General features: G+C 39.9%; 1 protein-coding gene across 1 annotated transcript in view; it reads left to right on the top strand.

Annotated features, from left to right (window-relative positions):
- KDM7A (lysine demethylase 7A) overlaps window positions 1-12027 on the top strand; it is a 103046-nt gene that overhangs the window by 60642 nt on the left and 30377 nt on the right. Inside the window, exons 11-14 of the mRNA XM_032783160.2 lie at window positions 7041-7130; window positions 8327-8536; window positions 10745-10869; window positions 11565-11725. Coding sequence (XP_032639051.1) covers window positions 7041-7130; window positions 8327-8536; window positions 10745-10869; window positions 11565-11725 — 586 coding nt within the window. The remainder of the gene's footprint in view (window positions 1-7040; window positions 7131-8326; window positions 8537-10744; window positions 10870-11564; window positions 11726-12027) is intronic.

The raw sequence follows: 12027 nt of genomic DNA, 5'->3' as shown, positions 1-12027 counted from the left end.
ATTGAGAGCAGTAAAGGGAGAAGGAAAAACACAGGACCATACACCAGAGAGATTCTGAACCCTCCCCCCCCCCCCCCCCCAAGAAAACAGTACTGCTGTTGTGGGGAGATTTGGGGTTCAACACTTTATTCTCCATTCCTCCCTCCCTTCACTATGGTTGTTGGTCTGATCTACAGACTTATCTGAAAGCTGAAGAGGGGACCTCTTTGGCTTCAGGCCCATTCATCCATGCTTCTATGAAGCTAATCACTGCATATCCATCTCCTCTCAGGCTTTTCTTTGAACATGCACAGTAAGCTAAAAACTGGAAGAAGTTTGAATTGTAATTTTGCAGAGAAAGTGTGTTTGGTTTTTGTTGTTGTTGGGTTTTTTTTTTTTTTTTTTTTTTTGAGTGCCCTCTGTGTTTTCCCACTTGTGGGATATAACGGCTTTGGAATTTTTCTAGCAAGCAATGTCAGTTGGGGCCATTTTCCCCTTCCCTTTCCTCACCCCCCACAGAGGATTCAATGGGTATAAAAGGGAAGGGGAATGGCCACACCCGCGTTTCAGGTCCTTTTAACCACCAAAGATGTAGTGAGATTGAATCATATGCAGTATCATTGATGTGTTTATCTGTTTTTGTGCTTTTGGTTCTGCCTTTTTTGGGCTATTTTCTTTGTTAAATTAACAGTATAGGTTTCTTCAGTTTGAAGAATAAAGAGGAAATGCTACCCATTGGGCCCGGGTATCATCTGGATGACCTGCAGGAGCCAGGGTGCTGCCTCACACTCCCTTTCTAACAAGGGAGGCTCTTGAGACTAAGTCTGGTTTTGATCAAGTTAAACATTGACTTTGAACATCCGCTAGCCTTAAGAGGCTCTGTGTCCAGCTTAAGCAATGTCCATCTCCCCAGTCTTATCTGAATGAGCCCAGCACTAAGGTCTCCAGGTCAACCTAATTCATTGCCAAGGTTCTAGCATTGTCAATATTGAGGTTGAGGTCCACAGGTCCCATCGAGTTGATTGAATTTCATGCTGACACCATTGGTGTGACATCTCCTGAGCTACTAGGAAACAGCAATAAATCAGTTAATTAATAAATTTTGGCAGCCTCTCCTGGAATCCCATTGCCTTAGCACTGGAGGTCTGTGTTGCAATCAGATTAGGTTCTCTTGTGCTGGCACAGCTGGTGCTTTAGTCCTAGAACCTATTTTGTTATGGTGCCAGGAAGACCTTGGACTTTGTCTCCTATGCATGAACTAAGGATAATCTGCTTTGGGCACAGATGCCTCAGCAGTCTTCTCCTATTTTAAATATACCTGTACCTGAGTACTCAGATAGCAACAATGTCCAATGGGAAGGCATTCAACTTCTTAATCTCAGTTGGGAACCCCAGATACATAGTACCAATTCTTCAGAATTGTTCGTGAATAATGTTGTTCTTCAGCCACAGCAAACAAAGATTGCTGCCTATAAGGTGACATTTAGATTGTATCACTTTTTTCCATGGGACAAATTCTAGCTCTTTATCAGTCCAGCTAGCTGCAAATGTCCATGAGATGCTTCCTTTTAAAACTGTGCTTTAAAAAATACTAGAGAACTTTGCTGTGCTGACTTCATCTATCTTAGATGTCAGAGTATTTGTGTGTCTCCAAACTTTGGTCCACAGACAGGTTCTTTAACCGTGTATCTGGGTGATACCTTACCCGGGCCATGCATATGGCCTCCAGAAGACTGGAGCCACGATTCATTGATGCTGCTTACTCCTGAGTCACTTATGTCTCAGATCACTGAAGATACAGAAAGTGAAGAAACACATGCTTATCAGAGAATTCCTTTCTCACATCCCTTGCCATTTACAGTAATATTTCCATATGGTAGACTTGGGACCTTCACCTTGTTATCCAGCCTTTTTAAGGAGTATGGACTCTGGTGGAGGTGGAAGCTCTACATTACGGTTTTGGAATTGAATGCTGTTTGTCTGGCATGAAAGTATTCCTCCCTTTGATCAAGACCATAGACTCATCGACCAAAAACACAAATGTCTTCATTAAGTCTCAGTCTGCCATTATGTATTGTGTAAAGAGTATGACCAGACTAGACCTCCTTGTTACCAAGGAGAATATCCATTGTCTCCTGTTCTGCTAGAGAGGTCACTTCAGGGTCAAACAACACTGTGTTCCTGACAAACTCCCTTTTTCTTAAATTGGAATTGGGAATTCCTCTGTTCCATTCCATATAGACCTGCCAGAGCGTACACATTTAGAACATAGAGGATTTAGAAAGAAATTGAGAGGCAGCCAAAAAGAATGAGCGTCTGAAGAAGGTAGAAAAAGATGTTATGCTGAAACAGGTTATCTTGGCAGCCCTGAAAAACAAAAATGGTGAAAGGACATCAGAAAGTTGCAAAATGAACAAAATATGTACAAAATTTGACAACGATCTCTAGTCCTCATGTGTCAGTGTCCAGCAATACACCGTCAAGGCAGCAGGCTACAGAAGAAGTTCGCGACGTTATGTGGGAAGAAATCAAATATGCAGTTCATAACATCAGGAGAGGGAAGGAGCCCAGGAGTGGATGGAATATCTCAAAGCAGGGGAAGATACTCTCTTCAAAGCGTTGGCGCAATGGTTCACCATCTACATTAATAGTAAGCATGTTCCAGATGCATGGAAGAAATAAAAAACAATACTATCGATGAAGAAAGGCGATCCAGAAGAATTGAGCAACTACTGTCCAATCACATTTGTCTCACAATTGCATAATGCCTTCACCATTGTCATACTCAATTGGATTAAGAAGAATCTTGAAATGCATGAAAGCAGAGAACAAGCTGGTTTTCTCTCAGAGTATTTGATGATCACATCCACTCAGTTTGGCAGCTCATCAAAAAATGCGAGGAATACAAATTACCATTGTGTCTTCCATTTGTCGACTAAAAAAAGGCATTTGATACGGTGGAGATTCATGCTGTACAAAATGTGCTTAACAAAATCGGAATCAACCCAAGGTACATTGACCTGCTGGAAAAAATTAACTGTAATTGTTCGACAGAGATAACATTATTCAATGTGCTGTGCATTATTATACATAGAGGAGTCAGACAAGATGACACAGTGTCACCTAAGCTGTTTGCAGCAGTACTGGAGTTGCTGTTCAAGAAATTGTACTGGGAAGAAGGAATCGGAATTGATGGAGAACAGTTAACGCATCTTTTCTTCGCTGATGACTGTAATATTGGCAAAGGACACAGCAGAACTGGAGAACAAATTGCAGCAACTGCAAACACTTTTGCATGATATCTATCGGGTTGGAAATGAACAAATGGAAGACTAAGTGGATGCAAAATGAGCATTGTGCAGCAGGAATCATCACTGTAAACAAGAAAGTAACTGAGGAGGTTGACAAATATATTTACCTGGGTCAGCACATGAACAGAAACAACTTGTTTGAAGGGGAATGCTGTAGGAGAAGACAGGCAGGGTGGCCAAATTTCAACAAAACGGAGGAAGAAAAATTTACTGTCACCCAGAGATCAATGGAAAGGTGAATGTGTAAGATATTGCTCTGTGATCACATATTGAATGAGGCAATCAGAAGTGTACAGAGGTGACTAATATAGAGCAGGCAATGTATAAATACAAAGCGGAGATGGGCAGGTCAGGTAGTCCATAGGCAAGACAATAAGTGAACAACCTGCATCAGTGACTGGATCCCCAGAGACCACAAGCAACCGCTGGGCATACCGAAAATGCGCTGGGCCGATCCCATGACAAAAGTCTTTGGCTAGAAATGAAAAGAATGTGCTCGCAACAAAACAGAATGATGTGATGTCGACTTGTGCTCGTGGAGGGACAGACGAGGACAAGCCGGACAAAGGTGATTCCATATAGGTTCTTAATGAACTCATCACTGTTGTATCTGAGTATGCTCCAATAGTGTATTAAGCAAGATGACCAGTGTCACATGTTGTTTGTTCTCTGATCCTCTCCAGGGGGAGAAGTATATGCAGAGGCCTGTCTTGTTTTGGTAAGGTTTTTTAAAATATACATGTTGGTATGTATGTTAGAGAAGGAAAGGTCAAAGAAATGTGCCTTGCACTTGGAGTGGAAGGTGGAAAGATGTGTGGTGGTCTTTGTTCCTGGGAGAATTCATTCTGCTTTTTTGGAGTGATCTCTGGGAAAGTTCTGTCTCCTGCACAGATGAGATTTACCTTTATTGTGTAGAGTTCTCTTGCACCACAGGAGCAAAGTTGTCGGCCTCAGTCTTCATCTTGGAGCTTTAGGTGGTCTTTTAGATATCCTGAGCTCAGACCATGGAGTGTCTTGAAGATGACAATCAAGACCTTAAATTCAATTCACTGTTCTATGGGAAGCCAGTGTAGGGAGCAGAGGTCAGTTTTGACGTGCTTTAGCGTATGTTGCTAAAAAGATGTGCTGCAGCATTCTGTACTAGGTGGAGCTTCCGAAGTGCTGAAGACTTCATGATCGGATATATTGGTATGTTTGTTCCATCTGGGTGTTGACAAAAATGTGAATACCTGAGGCCAGGTCCTCATCCACCAGGGTGGGAAGGGGTCTGCTAGCCAACTGGAGATGATAAAAAGAGCTACTCACAATACTGCTATGTGAGAGTCTGTTGTCTCCAAGGAATCCAAAAGTAATCCTAAACTACAGATTGAATTGACCAGTTGTGGATGTGTGCCTTCAGTCAAAGGAGACTTCACTGTGGGTATGTACTCTTTTTTTTTAGTATGTTTTCATCTGCCCACCAGCATCATCCATTTTCTTGCTCGGGTTCAGCTTCAGCCAGCAGTTCTTCATCTGTGAGCTCATCTCATCTATGCACTGGGTCAACTTGATGATGGTAAGGTAGTTATATGTAGTGAAGAATAGGTAGAGCTGTGTATCATCTGCATATTGTTGGCCCTTGAGTTCATGCGTTTGACCAGTTCACTTAGTGGCCGCATAGAAATGTTGAAAAGGATTGGAGGGTGAAATTATGGTCATTTTCAATATTCGTTTGACCTGTCGTCTGCAGCCGATGCAGGCTTTGTTTTTGTTTGGTTTTTTTGTGTTTTTGTAGATTTGCAATCCTTGTTTACCTAGAATGCCTCAGCCCACTTTTCTAGGGGAGGTTGTTTTGCTTGCTAAACTTGAAGTGGGAATATGCAGAGGCCACTCGAAGAAAGAGGTTACTTCCAGTAACTGTTCTTCGAATGTTGCTGCTGCATATTAATACTTACCACCCATCTTTCCCTTTTCTTTGGAGTCTCAGGTCTGGTTCTGCACTTGAGTTTTTTGGTGACATATAGATTTGTTGATTAGGAGTGTGGAAAAAAATCACACCTTTGCCTGACAAAGCTATGCCAGCAAAAGCTCTAGTGTAAATGCAGTTACACTGGCAAAGAAGTCCTTTTGCTGGCATAGTTTATTTTGTTCAGGGAATTGGTATAAGCTATACTAGCAAATGAATTGTTGCTGGTATAAACTGTCTCCACTACTAGGGTTTGCTGATTTAACTATACTGGCAACACTTTATAGTGTAGACAAGGCCTCAGGTAAATAAATGTGAAATTAGGGAAGGAACTGAAGGGCAGTTGGGGCCACTTCTCCTCCTTTGAATCATCGAGGGGATAGGGACGGAAGGCGTGAGTAGCCTCAGTGTGCACTGCTTGCTCGAAGAACAACAGTTACTGATAAGTAACCTCACAGCTGTCAATTTAATATTTTCCATAAAATCAATTAAAATGATATGAATACAGCTTTAACATTATAGCTATGTATTACATCATCTGTTAAAGGAGAGCCTGCTCTTTCCAGCTATCAAAAGAAAACTAGATTCTCAAAAAGGTGCCAGAAATATAAAATCAGTGCAGGCTGATGGCTGATTGTTCCATACAGTGTGTTTCATAAGGAAAGAAGGCACTAGTTCTCAACTAAGGTAGTCTCTGATTTCATCCCAGTCATTCTATATACTTGTGCTTTTTCCTATATGTGGCTCTTTTTGGAGAAGTTAGGTTGTATAGTTTAGATCAGTGATTCTCAATCTTTTGTACTAGTGACCCCATTCACATAGCAAGCCTCTGAGTGCAACCCCCTTTATAAATTAAAAACACTTTTAAAGAAATTTAACACCATTATAAATGCTGGAGGCAAAGGGGGGTTTAGGGTGGATGCTGACAGTTTGTAACCCCCATGTAATAATCTCATGACCCCCTGAGGGGTCCCAACCCCCGGTTTGAGAACTCCTGGTTTAGATGTAAAGCAAATTCTCAGTTAACTAGCCTTCATGTAGGTCATTTAGACCACTTACACTGACTGAAGATAAATCTATGGGTAAAACTCATCTATGCGCAGATATTGTCTAAATAGATTAAGGTGAACACACACTATTATGGCTTTTCAGGCTTTTCAATACCATAAGACCTTGGATCATGCTCTACCAGGTTTAAAATAGGCTCCATAACTGAAATATACAAGGATGCTACCTGGAGATCAATTCATGCATTTGCTCAGCATTGCTTTTGATTTGGCTTTTAGATCTGATGCCCAATCGAGATTAGTGTTGTGACCTTAATGTAACTGAATTCTCTTCAGACCTCACCTGCTTTTAACATTGTTATTATTAGTAATCTCCCCAAGTAGGGTTCCATACTGACTATACTCAAAGGAGAAAGAGAAGTTGTTTCCAGTAGAAGTAGTCAGTTAAATAGATTGTCAGTATAGTTTCCTGTCCCCACTTCTTTAGTTTCTTTGCTAAGAATTCTGAGAAAATGGAAAGAGCTGAAGGATAGTTGATGGTGCACTCCCTTAAATATCCTTGAGACCAAACAAGCAGTGATGCTTTCTAGAGTTCTGACTGGATTCCCCTGCATGTATATTCATTCATACTGTCAGTCTACTCTAACTATTACTAGTAAGTGCTCTGGTTTAATTTGAATAGATTTTCTTTGGATCCAGGCTTTTCATAGTTTCATCTACTTTATAGTTGTCTGCCATATAGACTTGATTTTTATCTTAGTATAACTTATTTTATCTTTTTCCACTGTTCACGTACAGCTTGTAACAGAACATGCCTTTGAAATTCCCGACAATGTTAGGCCTGGGCATCTCATTAAAGAACTCTCTAAAGTGATTCGCTCTGTAGAGGTAAGACTAGAAGACATTACTGAACTGCACACAGGTTACTGTGTTTCTCTTATCTTTGAATTATTTTAAAAGCTGTCATATTTACAAAAAGGGTACTTGATCACTTTGAACTTATAGCTTTACAGTAGTTGCAACTTTAGGATCATTGTTTTCTGCAGTGTCACTTATTTATTGTCCTTGCCATTTATTTTTGAAAGTAGAAGGCCATGTGGAAAATTTTTGGAGGTTGTCTAACTGCCAGTATTTCTGATTAACCAAAAACATAGCAATTTTAAAATTGCATAATCTTTATTCTAAAATTAGAAAACTTAAATCTTTTCAAAAGCAAGTGAAAACTTCTAAGAGTTCTAGCTTTTAAATATTTAGTTTTTTTTTTAAGATTATGCTGTTGTAGGGTTATACATTTGAGAGCCCTTTCTTAGATCTTAGTATTTTGTCTCCTTCCTTCTCCCCTTGTCTGTCCTTTTTTTTTTCTTCTGAACATTTTCTGCTCTTTTTTGTCTGGTGTATCACCATCTTTTGTTTTTCCTTTATTTTTCCTTCTCTGTACTTTGTATTGGGCATATTGTGCACTTTACTACTAAGAGATCTTCAATGATTAGGATTCCTAGTCTCTTTGCAATGAGCATAGTCCTGTGATGAGAGCAGTGCTGGAAACTGAAGAGAGTAGTGGTCTGCTGACTGTAGTGGGTATATGCCCTGTACTTTCTTAGTGTAAACAGTGGTTAAGGCAGCAGAGTTGTCATGGCAATTTTTATCAAAAATCACAGGAAAAGTAAATTTAATAGAAGTCACCGGATTTAGGAAGAAATGATGTATAAAATCGCAGGAATGCTGTTTTAAAGGGGGAGCGCTGTAGGGATAGTTGGGTTGGATCATGAACACACAGAAAAATCAGAGGCACACAGAAAAATCATGGTATCTGAAATTTTTACCACTGTCACAAACATGCTGCCCTAAGAATCGTATGTGGTGGTGGTTATATTGTGGTAGCACCTAAAGGCCCCAATTAGGAGAGGGGTCTCCTGCTGCATGCTGTACAGATCCATCAGAAAACACAGTACCTCCCCAAAAGACCTACACTTTTTTTGTTTCTTTTTATGATTTTTCTTTCATTTATGTGAATGGGAAACCCTACTTGAATGTGTGGACTTGTCCGTGACAGACCCCTCTGAAATATTTGTTTTCAATTAAAGGAGGAGAACAGCAAACCAGTTAAAACTCAGGGAATTCTTGGTATGTGCCCAGTTTCACGATCCTCACATGAAGCAACCTCTTCTCACCATTCCAGAAGAAAAGTGAGGAAACTGCGAGATCATACGACCAAAGTTCCTTCTAATCTGGATATCCTGGAGCTCCACACAAGGGAGGTACTCAAAAGGCTGGAGATGTCCCCATGGGAGGAGGCAAGTATTACATTTCATGAACATAAAAGGCAAAAACTAGAATATCTAAAAAAGTTTAAGCCATATATTAAGATGTGAAAAACAGCATAAGAAATTGGATTTAAAAATGTATTATAATACCACTGTATAAATTAGGTAACTCTCACCGAAATTATTGTGAGATCTGATCATCCTATCTCAAAAAGGATATAGGAGATTGGGAGGATAAAACGATTATGGCATGAAAGTGCCATGATCGCTAAACAGTGATTTCACTAGAACAGTGAAAATACTAGACATATTTAGTTCAGACAGGAGAGGTTGAGAGAGTATGTTAGAAGTATGCAAAACAGTGAATGTCATAGAGAAAAGTGAATTGGGTTCTCTTTTTTCCTGTTTTCTCATAATACAAGATCAAAAGACATTCCATTAAACTGAAAGTCAACAAGTTAAATTTAACTTTTATATAGAAAAATAATTAAACTGTGAAACTCATTGCCACAAGATGTAATTGAAAGAGTCTAGAAGGATTCAAAATATTTCTCCATTCATATGGATATTGAGGACATAGTTTTTCATCTAATGTAATTGTGTATTTTCTAAAAGGGATGTAAACACTCCTGTTTCAGAGGGTAAGCCATTCTTGGAGTTAGGAAGAAAGTTCAATTTATGGGCAGGTTACTGGGCATTGTGGGATTTTTCCACTGGCAAAGGCTAGCTAGTGGGTGTGATGTTTTGGGGTCCACCCAGACCAGTAAAGGGTTCTGTCATTGCTTGTCATGTAACTTCGGGGGTCTTTGGGCTGGTTCAATTCCTTGACACCAGTATGGCCTCAAGCATAAGCTCTCATCCTGGCTCTCACCAGCCTAGTTACTCTTTGAGTGACACCAACCTTCCAATTCCAGGTCTCCCCAAATACATCTTCCCCAAGTTGTTAGTTACCAGATACTCAGACCATTCCCCTTTTGGTGTGTCACACCCAAGGCATAAAGCCAGCCCCCCAGTTATTAGCTTACATATACGTGCACCACACCATTTGCATACTAGAGAGCTGCTTGGGTAAAAATAAACAAAGTTTATTTAATAGAAAAAACACAGATTCAAAGATGAAATAGTAAGGAAAGCAAACATATGCAAGTTAGATAGAAAATAAACAGATGCAAGCTCAGGCTTCATATATTCGATAAAATCTTTTTTTCTGATAATAGTTACTGATTGTCTTAAAAGTTTCCCAGCATAGATCCTAGCTACAGGAGGGATGTAATTCATGAACAGTCTCCCACAAAAAAACATTCCTCCAAGTTCTGGATGCTCTTTAGTTCACACCTTTTCAATTTTAAAAGAGTTTGCAGGATTTTTTCCTTTAGTCACTATAGATATTCAAAATGTGGAAAATTTTCTTCTTTCTTAGTTTCTGAAGACTGGGGTTTTCTTTTTGGTTTTAAGCTGTTCTCATCTGCTGTGATGGTTCCTCATTATTTTTTCCTTAACTGGATGATGGCTAGGTACTTGAAGTCAGGGGCATCTGTTTGTGGAGGTAGCCCCCCTCTGCCTGATGATAAGAGGTATTGCTGAAGTTGCACCACAGTTAGTTTGAGGTTTTTTTTGTTTTGTGTTTTGTTCTCTCTCTTTCTCTCTCTCACACACCTATCTACCTACCTACCTTCATAACCTGTATACTTAGCTCATAATGACTATTCAGTTCAGTGCATTACAAGCTTTCATAAGAGATTTTACTTGATAAACTCTTGTAGTAAAATAGCATAGTATGTAATCATTTGGTTTAACTGTTTAGTTTATTGGGTTTTAAACCTTTTTGTCCTCCCCTTGGAGTGTCTGGACCTGATTGTCACAGTGGGTTAGGTAGTAGTTGCCATACCAGTTGCCCGCTTAGCCTATGATTTGAGAACAAGGAGAATTTCTGGAGGGAGCAGTTTTCAACATACTTGTCTGGAAGGGTGTTTGTTGATATATAGCAGTGGAGGGTGGTCACAAGCAGGAAAAATCCACAGGTGAGGGAATGAAATCCAGCAATTTTGTATTGCGTATATCCAAACCTGTTCTATCCAAGCCATTGATAGCCAGCTTCAGCTTGCCTCTGCTGGCTATCAGAAATATTCACTATGATCTCTTGGGGAGAAATGCTGCTGTGAATTGCAGAGAAAAGAAATTTGTGTAAACTCTTGTCATTTGAGGAAATAATAAACAGTCCTGCTTTTGTTTGTTTAGGGCATAGCAAACTCTAAACTGAATGGAAGATTTAACAAGCCCTTTCAGCCATCTTCTACAGTACCTGAATGGAGAACAAAGGACAATGATCTACGCCTTCTGCTTTCAAATGGAAGAATTATTAGGTATAAAAAGTTGCTTATGGATCACTTGTTCCCAGTCATTTTGGATTGGCGCACACATTTTTTGATAGAGTTCTTCCTTTCTACTTCTGGTAGCTTGTGCCTTCCCTCACACTTACCATAAGGCTTCATGATGAAAACAGAGAAGGGTCCACTAGCACCTCTGTGATTTCTGTGCTGCTAGGGGAGCAAAGAGGTACTAGAATGGTGGGGGGAGGGAAAGAAAAAGGAAGTGTCTTGCATGTGCATTTATGTTGTATTAAATTCAGTTATTTGATTAAACTTCAAATTGTAAATATTTTTAAATCCACAGATTTGTTAGAAGGGTAAAGTAAGTACTCTCCAAACAAAAAAATTCTCATCAGAAATACCATAGGGTCAAATTTAATATGTTCAGTGTCCAGGTTCCAGGAGGAACGTGAACGTACTAATAAATCTTCCCAAAACATGCTGACACAATTATGATATACAAAAAAGGAAGTAAAATGTAGAACCATGTGGCTGTTGCTGCAGAGGGAATGCAGCGGGGAAAACTTTGGTAAAAGGAGAAGAAAAAGGCAGTGTGAGAATGAGAATCTTGCCTCTAAGAGAATATTGCAAATAACAAAGAATGTGAATGACTATTTTATGTAGGACTCTGTAAATAATATACAATTCAGTAAATAGCGCTTGTAATATTTTAATTTCTTGTGAGGTAGAGATGAGCGACGACCATTTACAGATCGAAGTCTTTACACGGCAGATAGTGAGGATGAGGATGACAGGACGAGGTCAAAAAAGACAAAGACTATTAAGATGGAAGACCAGAGCTCAGGGTTGGAAGGACAAGGGACTGCAGAAGCCCAGAAACCACTGAACAGTAAGCTTGTTTTTGCTGAAACTGAACAATTCTGCATCCTTTATGACCAGAACACTGTCCACTTGTACTGTGAACCTTGTCTGTGGAACTTTGTACCAACCAACTGAAATATGGCTTTTTACCAAATGGTTCTTGCTTTAGGTACATTTGGCTAAGTGTGTGATATATAGGTATTGTGACAAAGTTCCTCCTTTACCTTGGTGCGTCCTGCGCTTATTGGCAGATTTGCTCACCTCAGTGATCTTCCCCACAGTCTGGATCAACTCCTCCTGTGTCTGATCAGGAGTTAGGAGGTTTGGGGG

Source organism: Chelonoidis abingdonii, chromosome 1 (genome assembly GCF_003597395.2).
Source record: "Chelonoidis abingdonii isolate Lonesome George chromosome 1, CheloAbing_2.0, whole genome shotgun sequence".
Lineage (NCBI taxonomy): Eukaryota > Metazoa > Chordata > Testudines > Testudinidae > Chelonoidis > Chelonoidis abingdonii.
The sequence above is the reverse complement of the archived record's forward strand: the minus strand, read 5'-3'. Positions and strand labels throughout refer to the sequence as shown.